This window comes from Hyaena hyaena, unplaced genomic scaffold (assembly GCF_003009895.1).
Source record: "Hyaena hyaena isolate Hyena2069 unplaced genomic scaffold, ASM300989v1 scaffold_41, whole genome shotgun sequence".
NCBI lineage: Eukaryota > Metazoa > Chordata > Mammalia > Carnivora > Hyaenidae > Hyaena > Hyaena hyaena.
The window spans coordinates 1,006,124-1,024,463 of NW_024080673.1; the positions used below are offsets into that span (position 1 = coordinate 1,006,124).

An 18,340-nucleotide genomic window follows, 5' to 3' on the forward strand; every position below is an offset into this window, starting at 1 on the left:
CCCCCCCCAAAAAACAAAAAAACCCCCCACAGCCACCCCTAAAAAACAAAAACCAAAAACCAAAAAAAAAAAAAAAACCCTTAAAAAAAAAAGGAAAAGAACAAAGATGGAGGACTCATATTTCCTGATTTTAAAACTTACCACAAAGGTATAGTATTAAAGTAGTGCAGTACTGGCATAAAGGTAGAAACACAGAGTAACAGAAAAGTTAAGAGTTTGTTTGATAAGGGTACCAACACCATTCAATGGGAAAAATAATAGGGTCTTCAACAAATGATGCCAAAATACAAAAAATACACACAGAACAAAATATACACACAAGGAAAAGAATGATGTTGGACCCCTTACACCTCATTATCATACACAAACATTAACTCAAAATGGATAAAAGATCTAATTAATGGAGTTAAAGACTATAAAACTTTTTATTAAAAAATGTTTATTTTTAAGGGAGAGCGAGCACACATGAACAAGGGAGGAGCAGAGAGGGGTATAGAAGATCCAAGGTGGGCTCTGACAGCAATTGCAGAAAGCCTGGCATGGGACTCAAACTCTCAAACTGTGAGATCATACCTGAGCCAAACTCGGACACTAAACCCAATGAGCCACTCAGGTGTCCAAGACCATAAAACTCTTAAAAGAAAACATAGGCATAAAATCTTTATGACCTTGGACTTAGCAATGGATTCTTAGATATGATACTAAAAGTATGAGCAGTAAAATGAAAAAAAAAAAAGTGGATTTCATCAAAATTAAACTGTTGATAGCTAATTAAGGACATTATCAAAAAGTCAAAGGACAACCTATAGAATTGTGAACATATTTGCAAATCACACATCTGTAAGTGTCTAGTATACAGAATATATAAAGAACTCTTACAACTTAACAAAAAGACAATCTCCTGAAAAAATTGGCAAAGGACTTAAAACAGACATTTCTCCAAAGGAGATAGCTAATGGCCAACAAGCATATGAACAAATGACCAACAACACCTATCATTAGGGAAATACAAGTCAAAACCACAATGATACACCTACTTCACACCCACAGGATGGCTAGGATAATAATAACTTTTAAAAAGGTGAAGAATAAGTGTTACTGGCAAAATGTGGAGAAATTGGAACCTCAATACACTGTAGATGGGAATATAAAATGACACCATGGGAAGTCTGGTGATTCGTCAAAAAATTAAACATAGAATTACCATAAAATTCAGCAATTTTATTCCTAGTTATATACCCAAATAAATGAAAACAGATACTTGAACAAATACATGTACCTTGATATTCATAATAGCACTATTCACATGAGCAAAATGTGGAAACATCCCAAATCCATTAATGATTGAAAAATCAACGGAGGTATATAAACAATGGCATATTATTCAGACATAAGAAGGAATGAAATACTGATACACGCTATGTGGATTAACCCTCAAACATTCTGTTAAGTTAAAGAAGCCAGACACAAAAGGTAACAATATGGCATGATTCCATTAATATGAAGTATCCAGAATAGGTAAATCCTTAGAGACAGAATGCAGATTGGTGGTTCCAAGAGCTGGGGATTAGGGCAAACGGATAGTAACCACTTAATGAATGCAGAGTTTTCTTTTGGGGTGATGAAAATAAAAATGTTTTGGAATCAGAGAGAGGTGATAGTTTGAAACCTAGCTTTAATAAATGAATTCTAGGAATTTTACTTCCCCCTGTTATCCTGTGTATATTCAACATTAGAGCTCACAGACAATACAATAAGGCAAGAGAAAGGAATAAAAGGCATACATGTATTGGAAAGGATAATATATGTAGAAATGGTCTTCAATATTGAAAATCCTAAGCAGTCCATGAAAAGGACTAGAATAATTAGAAAGGCCACAGGATATAAGATCAATACACAAAAATCAACTTTATTTCTACATATTAGAAAATGAAGAACAGAAAATGGAATTTTAAAATAATCTCCTTTAGAACAGCATTAAAAAACATTACATACTCAGAGATATATTTAACAAAATATATACAGTACTTGTATAATGAAAACTATAAAATACTGTTGGCAAAAATTAAGGAATAGCTAAGTAAATGTAGAAAGATAACATGTTCCTGCACTGAAAGCTTCGATAGTATCATGATGTTAATTTTTTCCAAACTCACGTGAAACACATCAGTTTATTTTTATTGTGTACCTACCTTACTGTGTTTCTCTTAAGCTAATTAAAACAAATCTATCAGTCAAAAGGAAACTCAGAGGTTACATACTTTTAACTATCCAACTGAAGTATCAACTAGTTATGTGGCTGAGAAGGGAAGATGATGACCAGCTTTGTTTATACATACATTCTCACAAATTCTCTCCATGTGAAATGAAAGTAAGCTCTCTAAGGTTAAAAGGTGAGAAAGTGACGTACCTGTGGTGAGGGTTGCTGAATATATCCCTGCTGCTGAAGCACAGGCTGGCTGACAGGATGGCCAGAGGCAGCATAGCCAGCAGAAGGGACTGGCTGCCCAGGTGGCAGGGGAGGGGGAGGAGGTGGTGGCGGCGGCGGCGGCGGTGGTGGAGGGGCTGCCGTCATGATATAACCAGACTGCTGTGGGGACTGAAGAACAACAGTGGACTGGAACATGGTGGCATGAGGGTCAGAACCCTCTGCAGATGGCTGGCGGGCAAGACTCATGTGGCTAAACTGAGACCCAAGGTTGTCCTGCTAAATAAAAAAAAAAAGGGAAAAGTCAGAAATCAGTAAGCCTTCCATACATACATAAATCAAATTTATATAAAAAATACTTCATATATTTGAAGATAGACTGCAGTATTATGGATAACATGTATTCATAAGAGATTATGATTTAAGAGAACAGCTTCAATAAAATTAAGACCGTAAGGCAGGAAAACAGAAATATTATAATACTGTCATTAACAAATTACTTTTAAAGTAGATCTAATGGAGTGTGTAGCATGCAGAAAAGTAGAGTGTAGAAACATTTCACAATAAAAAAATGAAAAGACACTTATTTAAATGATGATTAAAGGCACATTAGGATGTAGAAGTGAAACTGGACATATTTATATTATATTGTATAATTAACATTTTCTGAAAGGACTTCAAGGACCAGGTAACTAACAAGGCACAGTACTAATTATTCTTTATCCCTCTTTCTAAAAGGCAAGATTCTGGTTCTATGTACTTTTGTTTAGCTTATCGTATCTGTTGAATATACTAGTAGAAATGAAAAAAAAATGGATAAAATCTATCCACCGCAGGCCTCTAATCTCTCAAAAATTATTTGGCCATAAATTCTTTCTTTCACAGGATTTTTCAGTCTCTTCCTAAAGTCAGATGTTAGGCAAATGTAATCCAAATGAGTTTCCTAATGTTTTGGCTACTTGGTGAGCAGGCAGCCATGTCCAGCCAAGAGAGGTTTCTAATTTACATGCCATCTGACAAATGTTTTCTCTCACTCACCAGCCTAAGGACCAGTTTTGACTAGTCTAGACAATATCACTGAAATGACAAAAAATGGGATTAAAATGGCATTCCCTTGCTCCCAAAGTGCCACAGATTGGCAACAATATATACCACATTTTATTAAGAGGAGAATTTTGGAAAAAGTTACTTAAAAGAATTGTGGCAATTGAGTTCTCAGATCAAAGTTGACATGTATGCAATTCCTACAGTCTGTTGGTTTTTGCAAAGTACATTACAGCTATGGAAAAGACAGGGTCTTGAAAAAGGGAATCTGATTTAATGACTGAAATACATGGTTTTACTCTTCCCAGCGCGTGCTCTGACAAACTCTAGTACTATTAGCCTAATTCAATGAATACTTTCAAAAGGGAAAAATGTACTAAAATATACTATTAGTTGTAATTACACAGTAATCTGGCCAAATATTTTAACTATACACTACCATCAGAGTCATCTTGAAAAAAAAAGTAATTTTCTTATTCCAACAATTTGCCATTTTTCAAAACATTTTTGAGGCTTTTATGTTATGCTTATTGATCTTCTCAATGCTGGAAAAATTTTACTTTTTCAGATCGGAAGTGATTTCTGAAAATCATTCATAGCCAATGCTGGTAAATAAGGTCGCCCCCAGGTCAAAATAAAAACTCTCAATATAAGAAAATGTTTCTAAAAAATGTCAACTGATTTTAAGACATAGCTTATAGTTTAGCTTAAAAAGTAATGTCAAAATATGGTGCCATATATTCGAAAAATAATAGCATAACTGGGAAAGTTTATTAGGCTGATAGGGAGACTCATTTTAAGGGAAGGGAAGTAACATTTATTGAATACTCATTTCATGTTAGGCCCTAGGCAAGAATTCCATACTTTTACACTGTTGTCTCATATACTTAGTAACTACAGAAGGTCACACAGAGAATACATGGCACTGGTGCTTATAAGCTCTTACTGAGAAGTAGAACTTGGGGCATACTTTGGGTTGGAGAAGATACCATTTATTACCTCAGATGCAATATCTAAAGATCTTCTTAGGAATAGACTTAGGAGAATGTCTTAGGTAACCGTAAGCTCCAATTCACCCTAATAACTGGGATAAGTCTACAGGACTGGGGAAAGAATAGAAAGCCTTAAACCCAGATGAAGGCTGCCACTCCAAGACTGCACGGATCACACTGACCTCAATGAGAAAAGTAGCTAAACCACCTTAGGACTAGAACAGTCAAACTGAAAATCATTTCATTATGGAAAAGCAGGAAAAGATTAGGATTTATATAAACACTGTAATAAGCCAATATGACATTCTATAGTAGAGTAAATTACTTCTAATACAGGTTAGAAACACTTTTTCGGTGTATGTGTCCAGGACTTCAAATAATCACAAAAGATCGTATCACATTAATCACATCCATGAGCATCCATCACACATCCACCCACAGAAACAATGCAGGAGGTGAAGAGAGATATAGTACCACGGAGTATTGCTGGGTGGGTGAGACTGGCAGGAGCGGGGATGGGTAAGGGGCTGTAGAGTACTGAACAGGCTGTGAAGAGGACTGCAGAGGACGAACAGGCTAAGGAATAACAGGTTGGCAAACAATGTTAATGTCAGAATAAAATGTTACAAGAATTGCATAAAATGGAAAGTCACACTTTTTTGGCAACAGCTTAAACTACATTTATAAAGTCATCTTATACAATGATAATAGGAAACAACAAGAACAATGCTAAAGGAAGAAACTCTACATAGTAAAAATTTTACAAACATACCTATGCTTTAATATATAGATAGTTTTTTCTTAAAAATGTTAGATTCATTGAAACAGGTAACTTAGACATTTCACATCCTATTATCTAACCAAAACCCCTAGGTTTAGTCAGTAAAAACAAAACCACTCATTCTTACTTCCTGGTTTGATGAGGGGCTGTTCTATTTAGTGTTATAACACTACATAAAAGAAAAACTTCATTTATTATCAGACAATGAAAACTTACATGGTATCTATGCCAATTACTATCTGATAAGGTACGATTAAATATTCTTTTAGGACTAGAGTGTGTGAATTTCAACAATTTTCACTTTTTAAAATTTATTTACGTTTTTAATTTTAGCAGTTTTTAAAGTATAGTATGTTGTGGGTACCACTAAGAGTAACAGCCTAAAGAACAATACACACATACACACAGGCACATGCACACACACACATTTCTTTTACACAAGGAAGATAAACACATTTGTCTTGAAACTAAAAATTTTGATCGAGAGAGTAGATCCATCTGGACCTTAAAAACTAGTGATTTAAAATTTTTTCACTAATGAAATACTGCATTTCAGGAAAATAAGCATAAGTTTTACATTTCCCAGGGACACTCAAAAACAGACATTACAGAAAATGAAAAATGTTTTATCATTTTTAAACCTTAAGGAGTAAAGCTGGCCATCTGGAGGCTCACAGTGGCATCTGATTTAGTTTCCCAGTCTTATATTTATATTAGACAGTTTATTACAAAAGGGTGATATATATACTGGCTTAAAGACTCATAACCCATGTTATCGAAGTGGCAATCAGGCTAAGATAAGTGACTTGTAGACAGCCAAGTAAACAAGCATTGGAGGAACCTAGGTCATTTTTACCTAATGAAAACTCTCACTTTTGCTTAAAATGTATATACACGAATCTCCCTCTGGACAGGATTTCCTAAAAGAATACTTCAAAAATATAAAATAAGCTAACTGAATAGGCTTTTCCATGGAATAATCTAAGTAAGGAGAAATTTTTATGACAACTCAGATGTGTAATGGTGAGTTGCACTTCTACCACAAAAAGGCTTAGATTAGAATCTCAAAAAAAATCCAGAATTAAGGTAGAAGTACTCAACATGGTAAAAGCTGAAAAATTTATAGAGCCACTGGTCCCTCACTAACCTCTTGACTAGAAATTAGCGGGCTTCCTACCAGATGACAGCACACATCACACTAAATGAGGCTGCAGCAGCTTTAGAGCTTCCAAGTACAGGCTATTCAATGTGTTATTAAGTCAGATAATCATTAAGACATAACTTTCTTCCAGACATCTTGACCTACTATGTAAGTGTCAGATGAAACAAAAGCTTTAGTATGCTGGAAGATAAAAGAAAGAGGAGTTCGATAGCACCAATCGTATGAATTAATGTTTCCCAGAGTGTCAAGTGGTAATGAGACAAATGTGGGTGGGAAGAGTGGTTGATCAAAGTGAAATTCTGGCACCCCTTAGAAAAGAAAAAGCCTTAGCTTTTCCTTTTTCTACTTAAATTGCAAATGGCTGCAAAACAATATCCACTTCAAGTGATTGGTTTTAGGAAATGCAGCCCATCTGAAACACTTTGGAAATCATACTACTATTTTGTTTGGTTATTTGAAATTTCATGGATAGATTATCTCAGTGCAGAAAGTAGTTACTGAATGTAATTTGTTCATCACTTCTCTATTTTGATATCTGATGATGAATTACCTGAAACACCTGAAGCGACACCAGAAAAATCAACCACAAAGTTTGATGCATATCTTGAGATTTCAAATTACAACTCATTAAGGCTCTATTCCTATTTTTTAATGTTTGTTTATTTTGAGAGAAAGAGAGCAAGTGAGGTGGGAGAGAAGAGAAATAGAGACAGACAATCTGTTGTGGGTTCCTTGCTGAGAGAACAGAGCCTGATGTGGGGCTCAAACTCAGAAGCCACGAGATGATAACATGAGCTCAAGTCAGACGCTAAACCAACTGAGCCACCCAGGCACCTCTAGGTTCTATTTCTAAACTAAGGTGTCTACACCTTCATTTAGGATTGTCTCATATATAAATCAGACAAAATTATTTCTAAGAGATAATAATCTGGAATATGTAATCATAGATAAATCCTTAGACTTTTTTGAAGCTGCCAGATAAATATTATTTCTGTTTAACGAAATGAAAACGAGTCCTACAAAGCTCCTAGTGAAATACATAGCAAGGCACAGGAAACTGACAGCAAAATGAAGGAGAAACACTTCAGGACCTAAGTGAATGAAGGCAAGGCAGAGAAAGAAGGCCAGTGAGGGCGTTTAACGTATTCTAATGTGCACCTGTGCGTTTTTCATCAAATGGGGCTGGGAAGTGGATATGAGGGTCTTTGGAAACAGTTTAGGCAACTTCCACTTCATATATTTGTATGTCTTAAAAGCACATCAAAAACCTAGGAATCTTACTTTATATAAACTAGCTTGCCCAATATCAGGAGTCTTAATTGCCAGAGGTACAATTATTTACAAAACTTTCAAAGTATTTGATAATATTACCAAACTGCTCATACATTCTTCACCCTCGACAGCAAAATTAATGAAATTTCTCCAGTTCAAGTTTATCACCATACTTCTTTCATAAGTATTTTGCAAGTTCTCACCAGTGGAATATTTAGATAGCCTTATGCAGAAAAAGAGGTGTAACTAACTGTACAAGCTGTTGTTGATATGTTATACCACCTTTAAAGGATAGAATAAAAGTAAATGAGTTTATGTGTAGCAACATGGATGGACCTTGAGGGTGTTATGCTGAGTGAAGTAAGTCAGGCAGAGAAGGACAAATATCACATGTTTGCACATATAGGAGGATCAGGAGGAACTTAACTGAGGACCATGGGGGAGAAGAAGGGGGGGAAATGGTGGGGGAAAGGGAGAGAGGCAAACCATGAGAGACTCTTGAATGCTGAGAAACAAACTGAGGACTGATGGATGTGGGGGGTAGGGGGGAGATGGGCATGGAGGAAGGCACTTGTGGGGATGAGCACTGAGTGTTATATGGAAACCAATTTCACAATAAACTATTGGTAAAAAAAAAAAAAAAAAAAAAAAAAAAGTAAATGAGTTGACACTGGCATAATCGAGTTCCGCAAGGATGAATAGCAAATCTATAGGGGAAAAGCCAGAACGTGAAAGTGTATGTGCAAACTCTAAACATTTATACATATTCAAGATAGTACTAAGAGTGTTTCTGTGAATTCTAATTCAGAATGTTTTTGCCTCTCTCTTTCATAGGGTAGGTGTGATGCAAAGTACCTTGCCAAACTTGAGCAACTCAAGTTTCTTCTATCTTCTTGATCTGTTGAACCTTAGAACAACGTATTAACTCACTGGCATAAACTTAGTTTTGTTTTTATTCCTTTTGACCATCTCTGCTGTTGTAGAATATGGAGAACATACTCACCACAAAGGCTCATGTGATACAAAATTTCCTTCTTTCCAATATATATTTCGCATTTTAGCTGAAAATCCTGTGAAGTTAACCTCTCTTCCTACAAACAGGGAGCGGACATCACTGTGCAGAATATTAAAATTCTAAGAGATACTTGGGCTAGCCCAATTATAATTAGTGAGTTTAGTCTCAAATACGCAAAGGGAGGTGAACTTAGCATTATGTAATCACGGATATGTGCACCTGTGAGAAAATGTGATTAGCTGCTTGTTGTTGAGGTGGTGGGGGTGCCAGAGGTGGCTGTGGAGGTCCAGGCACTTGGGTTCTAACAGGTTGTTGAGTCATAGGAGGATTATACACAACTGGACTTCCATCTGGGTTTATGAAGGGCTGACCTGAAAAATTATAAGAGGAAGGAAAATCATTTACAACTGAGACTGAACATAGGTCATTCTATGAACAATTTATAACACCGGTCTATAATCCTTACTCACAATCCTAAAGCCCCAAGTTTCTGAAACTTGGGGAAACAAAGTCTGACCCTACATGAGGTTATTTTAATAGTCTTTATTTTTCTCACTTAGAGTAAATATTTGAATATTTTGCTGCAGTGTTTTACTATGTGGATGCTGCTCCAAAACCTCTTGGGTGTTATTTTATGATACACAGCAATTTTCGAAAAACTCTGAATTCTGAATACCTTGCTCAAGGGATTCAGTTATAGGACTGTGGTCTCGTAGTGCTTTAACGATTTCAGTTTTAAGAAAAAATTACTGACTTTGGGATACTGGAACATTATTAATTAGCCTCTACTAGGTAGTGAGTAAGAGCTAATTTATAGACCACAATGCATATACTTAATTAGTGAAATTAACACAAGATGAAAATTAAAAATGCTTGGCAGCTTCAAATTTGAAATCATGGACTTGATGGCAGGGTCCTTATTTTATAACTTCTAAAGCTGTAAATAAGTTTTGAACTCTAAAGAATTTTATAAAATAATTTCTTTTTTAATTCCAGTGAGCTTGATTCACAAGTATGAAAGAGAACTTTAATACTGATTTAGGGGCTTCCTGTTACTGCTTACTAAATACTGGGAGGGGGGGTGGGGGGAGGAGGGATGGCTATGACAACTTTTTCTTATTATAAAAATATTTTTATTGTGGGAAAATAACCGATAAATAGAAAAAAGGAAAATAAATCCCCATAATCTTATAGTTAACAATTTGGATACCCTTCTTCCAGACTTTTTTTCAAAGCACAGGTAAATAGATACACAGATTAATATTTTTCCTTACACTATATTATTTAAAAAAAAAGAAGAGGAAAAAAAGGGGACTACGTGAAATACACGGACTATGATACCCATTTAGAATGGGAAGAATACAGAAGAAATGAAAGAAATTTGACTGAACAATAGTGTTTAAAGTTGTCTTCAGAATATCCTTTCTTCCATGGTAAAACCTTCTATTTGGTTTTTTAAAACTCATGACATAGTAAAAATTGTGGGGAGAGAAGAATACATTGTTCCATTGATACCAAGTGGGAAAAGTCCTTCTAATTCAAATAATTTTCATTGATTTCTTGATAGTTTAGTTATATGAAAACAAACCATGCTGGGTATTTGTTGATTGTAATTCTGAATAGAAATGGTAGAGACGATTTGGGTGGAAGCATGCATAAAAGTAATTTAAGGACTGTTTGAAAAAGTTGGATGTGTTATAATGCTGTTCTCAAAAAGCAAAGAGGCCACTTTTGAACTCACTTAAAATTAAGAATACAATTCAATTTTAGGTTTATCTGTTGCTTACTCTATAATTTCCTAGTCAGTTGAACCTTTCATATTATAAAAAAAAAAACCAATATGTTTTGAATGAAAAGTAATAGTAAATACATTAAGTAAGTATATTAATTCATCTTATATCCTGCTTCAGAGAAACAGTAAGTTTAGTAATATAAATAAATCTGAAGGAGAAGAAGATAATGGTTATTAAGCAAAAACAGAATTTCTGAATAGTCAGTTATTCAATTCTTATAATAGAAACAAATGTTCCAATACTTTATCTTAAAAAACAGATGCAAAGAAATCTGATGGTAATGAGTTCCAAGCCATGGTCTTCTCTACAACAAACAAAAGAAAAGGTTCAGAGCACACAAAGACACTCTCATCTGTACCTACCTCACTCAACTACTGCCATGCTGATGTGACCACATGAGTTAAGGGTGCAAATTTCTAAGAAAGGTTATCAAATGATTTATAAGGTTGTTCTCATTATCCTGCAAAATTACTGGGCCATAATGTTTTGAATAGAGACTAGACTTCATGTGATCTTTTAAAAGATCATGTTTTCTGTACTGCATACTGCATGCATAATGAAATGTACTATGACTGTAAGTTTCTTAATCTCTTTGAGGTTCAGTTTCCTGATACGTAAATGGGGATTTCACCTAACAAATAAAGTTATTATAATGATTCTGAGTAATGTGTTTCAAGCACCTAACATAGTACCTGATATACTGTAGATGCTGAAAAAATGAGAATTATTACCTAAATGCAAAGAATATGTGTCTTCAGTATGAATTCATAAAGACTACCTATTTCCTTTTTCTAACAATAACATGTGCCTTACCTTTTCCTTAGGGGAAAACAATTACTATATTCTGAAGGACAATAACTTATATGTCCTTTCTGCTTCATCCTACAATGATTAAGAGCTGCTTACTTTCTCTTTCTTTATGAAATGCATACTATTTTCCCCATGATAATTTTTAGTTTTTTTTTAATCAAATAAAGCTCTTCAGTGGTCGTTGTCTCATTTCTAGGAAATGAACCATTTTTCAATTATGGTTAGGCCATAATTTGGCCTAAAAGGTGATGTCTGGATGTCATAAAGAGAAAAATACTTTCTGATATAAATATGTCTTATAACATTTTCTAGCAGAAATGTTTTATTTAAGTTCTAGGGAAAATGCTAATTATTCATGAAAACTTAAAAACTGACAATACATATGTACAGATAATACATTTAATACACATTTTTTGCTTTTCAGTAACTCCTGATATCTCAACTGAAATAAACACCTTTTTCTTGATACCAACCTGTTTGTGGGTTGATCAGAATACTGCCAGGTGGTATGCCTGCCGCTTCCAAGGGAAGCAGAAAGAAGCTAGTGCTAGGAGATGCGACTTGCCCATTTAGGCCACCATCAAAGGAAAGAGAGCTATGAGTGCTGACAGTTGGATAGACGACAGGTGCGCCATGAGAAGACTGGCTGAGAGCTGTACCTGGAAGAGGCTGCTGGATGTGAGAAAGAGAGCCCGTAGATGACCCTACACTACCAGAAGACTCAGAACCTAGGGGAGGAGTAATGAAAAATATGGATTTTTTAAACCTCATGTAAAAATGCAGGTTTTAAATATGTAACAATAAAATCCACATAATATAACATGCAGTTACCACATAAAAGCATTGGCTATTTTTGATTTACTATATAATTTTGCTTCTCCTCTCCATTATCAACAAGTTTAATACAGCAAACTAATCACATAAGTTGTCAGAGAAGTCATAGCCAAAGCATGCAACTTAAGCAAGATTATATAACACCAGCCACAGACAGACACAAAAAGCACATTACCCACATTTCCCAAAGCAAAGTTATGTACATTTTACCTTTTAGATTAACACTTAGGAAAACACAGATTATAATTTTCCCCCAGGAAAAAGAATATAGCACAGCCAAATGCCCAAAAGCTCTTATACCAGAAACCCCTTATCTATAAGAACACAGAAAGATTAAAAGTAGTGTAGATGACAAAAATGATAAATTCTCTATCAAGAGAAACAATTGTGAAGTTTCAATGCAGAATTCCATTTTTATGATTAATTCATAATCATATTATCTTCTTATAATGTAAAGTCAACTTTCAATTGTTTACCATATCAAGGGACAAAGATAGCATGAAAAATATTCTAAGTACTTACAATAGCATCAGTTTTAAAATTTATTTCTCACTAAACTTAATAAATGTGATAATTTATTGTTAGCCATTTTTATCCCTGGAATCTATTTCATTTTCTATTACCCAGAGACTGAAAATGTCACTGATGTTCAGTAAAATGTCTAAAACTGGATAATAAGACAATCAAACAGAGGAAAAGATTTTGAAACTGTATATAGTTAACTAGGTTTTAAATAACAGTTGACTCCACAATGGAGAACTACTCTTTAATGAATGAAATAAACAAATATGATACACTATACAGACTGCTTTCTGAAGGATAACTTCTATTTTAAGTTGTGCCAAATTACTCCTGATAAAAACTCTACCAAAAATAATTTTTCCCTATAAAGACTTAAATAATGTTTAACTCTGCAGATAATACAGATTATAAATAGGAAAAGATCTTAAAATGTTTTAATTCAGCAGTGTTCCTAGATGATCTTCTCATAAATATTTTTTGTTATGATTACTTGTTTCCCAAATAAATGCGTATCTTGTACATATGCATATTTTTACATTAATAAAATTTACTTATGTTTAGCAATATTCTATTATATACACTAAGATATTTTTAATATGCACATTATAATAAGAAAAGGTGACAAGTGCAATTCATAAGCCTTTAACAGTTTGAAGCACTGAGTATAGACAAGGATTAATAAAAAGTACTTGGCCATGTTTAAATCTCTTCTTTTATATTTGTTATCTGTACAACACCATAGGTCTTTGATAACCCAAATAGGCTAAAGATAGACATTTCTGCTAACTTTCAAAGCTTATTTTGGAATAAAAATGAAGATCTACAAGGATCCTAAGAGACATGAGTTTCTTTAGTGTTAAACCCAGTTAGTGAAGGTGAAGAGAAAACGTATGAGCCTAATTGTAAGGTACCCTAAAAGCAAAGAAACTAACAGAATGAGGGAGGATGTTACTAAAATTTTCACTCATTCATAATAATCACATCACATTATTTTTCTTTAATATTCCTCAGAAACTTGCCAGCAATTTTAGTGATTCTTTGAATGGCAAATGAAGGACTTTATCATGAAAAATACAATCAATAACTGACAGTATTATATGTTAAATAAACCTAGGTGAGAAACCAGGCCTTCCAATTACAAATAAGCAATGAAGAATTTCCAACCACCTCTGGGGATCAAGCAAAAGATGACATTTCACTGAACTAACTTGATTAAGTTTATGTCACAAAAGAGGATTTTTACTTTATATGATATTTGTAAATCTCTCTCGAACAGAGAATGAATCCTCATGTCAATACACCCATTACCTCTTAATTACTGTGGAGGTGCTCAATGCACTGCTGGTAGCAATTTTATATGTTAGGATAACTGCAGAAGCCATCTGATAAATAAAGAGCTAAGACAACAATAGGGAAATGAATGTTAGGACTGCACAGTTTTAGACAAATATTTATACCTGTTTTTGAAAGCCTGCCTATGCTTTTGCTGCTCCCAGAACTATCACCTCTTGTCAGGACTGAGATTCCACTGAAGCTGCTGGCTTTGGTTACAGCAGGCTTGAAGTTTCGGAGGGAACTGTCTGAATCTGTGCTGCTCCAGGGCCGTGGTTCAGAATACTTCAGCTCATTCTCAGTGCTGCTTTGATGGCTATTTGTTGATCTCCCTGAAGCATCTTTATTAACTCTGTAATTTAGAAATAAAACTTTGAGAAGCTAACAGGACAAAAGGGGAAAGAACACAGAAAAAAATTGTCTGAGTTTTCAATACTACATGAAAACATGCTTCCAATACCTAAATATCTGACGCCTCTGCTGGGTACTACTAGCATCCTCGTCTTGGATTCTGTTGGCATTTTAATAAGACATTTTAATTTTTATTAGCATCAGTCAGATAGTTAACAAATGAATGTTAAAAATTCCCTCACCTTTTGTCAATAATATAATTCTCTTGGGAACACAGGGACTAGAAAGAAAGAAGAAATATAAAAAGTTGAGATTTTGTCAAATACATAATGCATCCGTAAACTGGTGACGGCAACAAAAATCATGTGTAATAATATGTAAAAAGTATCACTTAGCCCTGCTCCCAGAATCCAAAAGAGTGATAAGGGCACATAAACAACAATGAAATTATTTTTGGCTTGGAGACCCTGTGCTTACTTTTAACAGATACACATACTGAAGCCATTCGATTTTGTGGTACAAATTAATTTGAAATTCAAATAATCTCTTCCAAACAAGTGAATCCCTTTTCACTATTCTGTACTAAAGGTGTACATCGATCTGTAGATTCCACCTCATTCACTCAATAAATATTTTGATCACCTATGCTTTGGTTGTAGCTGGAGCAGTGAACAAGCAAGCAGTTATACCTCAATGTAGCTCAAAACCAAATTGCTCTAAAGCTATTAACTTAGTTCACGCAACCACCATTTTTACTTGTATTATTACAACAGTCTTGTATCTAGTTTTCCAGCCACTAGTTTTCCCCTTTTCATCCAATTTAAACAACAAACGTCACAGAAGTCTTCCTAAAATGTCAATCTTATCACACCGCTTCCCTCTTTTAACAGCTCTCTGCTGTTCACACAGGGGTCAGCAAACTATGGTCAGCCACCTGTTTTTACAAATAAAGTTTACTGGAACACAGTCATGCCCATTTACGTCATATATTTTCTATGTCTGCTTTCACATTAAAAAGGCAGATTTGAGTTGTTGTAATAAAAGACCGCATGGCTCTAAAAGCCTAAAATACTAATTATCTGGCTCTTTATGAAAAGGTTTGCTGACTCCTGCTCTAGCTAAAGACCCAACCACCTTAACCACCTTTCAGGGACAGGTCATCTGCTTCCTGCTTATTTCTCTAATCTAAACTTCCCTCGCTCCCTGTGTCACCTAGTCCAGTTCCTCTGAATTTTCCAGTCCTCATGTGTTAACTTCTCCTTTACCTCTGGGCCTCTGCAAATACTGACTCTCTACTTGGAACACTTAACTCCCTTGGAGTCTCTTTTTGGAAGCTAACTCTCCCTCTCACTCCTCAGTTCCATTTCGTGATGTTTCTTCTCTGCTGTGTCCCTTATTTTACCTTCATGTCTCCACACACATTATAGACCATATTGTCATTTCTTGGCTATTCATCAGGGTAGAGACCTCATCAATCTCACAAACTACAGAGAGAATTACATCTAGTTTATTAGGCTCTGAGTGCAGCAGACCTGGGCTGAAATCCCAAACTCTTGTCATTTTCTAGCTACACGATCTTTCACTACTTAGCCTCCTCAACCTTCAGTTTCCTTATCTGTAAGATAAAGACAATGATAATATCAATCATAGATAGTGCTGTTTGGAGGATAACTTATTTTAAGTATAAATGGATGTGTCCTCCAGTGCCCAGCACAGCACCTACTTTAGGTGCTCAGTAAGATTTTTATGAATATTAACTGATAGTTTGGATTTTAATGATACTCTTTGTTTTTTTAACATTGAAGAAATTTCCATCTCTGGCAATGTTAACACAAATTACATACACTCATATATCCTAGAATAAAACATAGTACTAAACAGAATGGGTGCGTAACAGACACTGGCAAAATCAAACTAAATCTTTTCTCAAATGTATGTATAAAATAATTACCCACTTTAAAGATTTCTTTCACATAAGCACTTAAAAGTAGACAATATTAATCTGAAAATTAGTTTTATTTTAAAAAAAAGGAACAAGTTATTGAGAAAAATCTACTACAAGTAGAACTTAGAGTCCATGATTTTGTAGACTATGATGAATGTTCTAAAATATCTCAAGTCTGTGAGAAGTTTCAAAGAAAAAACAATTATACGAACTACATACTCAGATCAATATACTACTCCTGTAGTCTATCAGCATGCAGCTGTTGAAATATTTATGTAACTGCTATAATGTAGCATTTTATAAACTATTAAGTTATTAACATGAACAAGACAGATTTCTAACAAGTGACTTTATACATAACAAATACGGTTACAAATAAATGACCAATTGATTATAGAAGGACTGAGTCCCTCTAACCCATTTATCATATATTGTAACAGTGGGATCTAAATATAAATCAGTACATACATCTTGGGAAAATATTCGGTCTCTCGCTCTCTGGTACTCTTCTTCTCTTTCTTCTATAGATTTGCTTCTTCTGTCATCTTTCAAACGTATTCTCATCTAAAGAAACAAAAACAATTAACTCCTGGGAAAATTATCAACTGGGGGTAAGTCCAGCACCCAGAGAAAAGCTGCAGTCATGACAGATTACCTGATTATCATCTTTGTCAAAGCTGGAGTTGTCTCTCTTGAGGATATACCGTTTCTGAAAATCTTCACCTTTATCATCCTTAATATGTTCACTGAATTTCTGATCAGGTCTAAAAAATCCCCGAAGGGAACAGGAAAGACAGTACACAACCAGAATTGTTAAATACAACATTTTATGAATGCAAATTACCACTCATTAGTGCCGCTAATAATTAATATTTATGTTATCTCATTTACTCTTCATAATAATCTTATGAAAAGATATTAACTACCCTATGTTATGACTGAAAGGCCATATGGAAAATATACTGTGGGCTCTGGGACTGAACTATTTGGATTCAAATATTCAGCTTTACCACTTTAGTTGCTTCAGGACTTGTGTAAGTTACTTAACCTTTCTGTTCCCTAGTTTCCTCACTCGTAAAATGAATTACAGTATACCTACTTCATAGGGTTGTTCTGAAAATCAAGTGAATTAATCAATGAACTGCATTTAAAACAGTAAAGACTCAGTAGAAGTTTGTTATTATTATAAATATTACTGAAAAAAGCTGAGGTTCAAATGGCTAAGGCTACTGTCCAAGGTCAAGGGCAAGTGAATGACTGAGCCACAGTTGGAGCATTGGTATGTCAGACTCAAAGCCTATTTATCCTCTTTGCATTGCCTCCTCTAAATCTAAGAAAAAATTCTGGGAAAAAGAGAAAAGTATAGTGTTGCATCTTGTATTACAGTCTTACATCTGGTGTGATATAACTGAAAGCAATAAAGTTTTTTGTGGCTGATTTAATTAAAACTTAAGAGGCTAATTTCAAATTCAACCAAGAATTCTTAATTATAGTAGGTACATCTTTGTTTTACATTAATTGAAACAGGTTACAAAAGAAATAGTTCTTTTTTGGAGGTTCAAGTTGTATCCTAAACTAATAATTATAAAATTATAACAATACATTTTATGGCTGATTTTTCTTTCCTCTACAGAAATGTTGCAAGTTCTAATGGGATCCTGAAGACATACATAAGGTTGTAGTCCATGGAAAATTAAAATGATATAAAACTTCCCTTTCTAAAATATACTGTCAGCTTCAACAAATTAATTTAATACTCTTATGACTTAATAACATCCTATTATAAAATTGGAATTACTCTTTTGAAATACATGGCATGTAAAAATACATTTAGAGGTACAAGGAAAGTCTAACTGAAGCCCTGAGTAGTGTTTTACATATAGCTTAAATATGTATCATATAGTGACATAATATACTGTGAATACCAAGTAAATTTCTGAACCAAATAAACCTAAGTAATGACATCTTCAGCGTGACCATATCTATCATTATACAGAATATTCAAGCAATGCTTCTGGATATTTGTTTTAATCTAGTGAATTTTTAATAAAGTACTGTT

The 18,340-nt window shown here is 34.4% G+C and overlaps 1 protein-coding gene across 9 annotated transcripts in view; it reads right to left on the reverse strand.

Moving 5' to 3' along the window:
* Positions 1 to 18,340, reverse strand: part of R3HDM1 (R3H domain containing 1) — a 205,841-nt gene that overhangs the window by 74,240 nt on the left and 113,261 nt on the right. For 4 of the 9 annotated variants that reach the window (XM_039229936.1, XM_039229931.1, XM_039229929.1 and 1 more), the window contains 9 exons: positions 16,937 to 17,045; positions 16,750 to 16,845; positions 14,579 to 14,616; positions 14,446 to 14,496; positions 14,111 to 14,337; positions 11,771 to 12,025; positions 8,914 to 9,065; positions 4,939 to 5,040; positions 2,411 to 2,707 (listed from right to left, as the gene is read on the reverse strand). In XM_039229936.1, coding sequence (XP_039085867.1) covers positions 2,411 to 2,707; positions 4,939 to 5,040; positions 8,914 to 9,065; positions 11,771 to 12,025; positions 14,111 to 14,337; positions 14,446 to 14,496; positions 14,579 to 14,616; positions 16,750 to 16,845; positions 16,937 to 17,045 — 1,327 coding nt within the window. The remainder of the gene's footprint in view (positions 1 to 2,410; positions 2,708 to 4,938; positions 5,041 to 8,913; positions 9,066 to 11,770; positions 12,026 to 14,110; positions 14,338 to 14,445; positions 14,497 to 14,578; positions 14,617 to 16,749; positions 16,846 to 16,936; positions 17,046 to 18,340) is intronic. The other 5 variants (XM_039229932.1, XM_039229937.1, XM_039229935.1 and 2 more) reach the window with 5 other exon arrangements.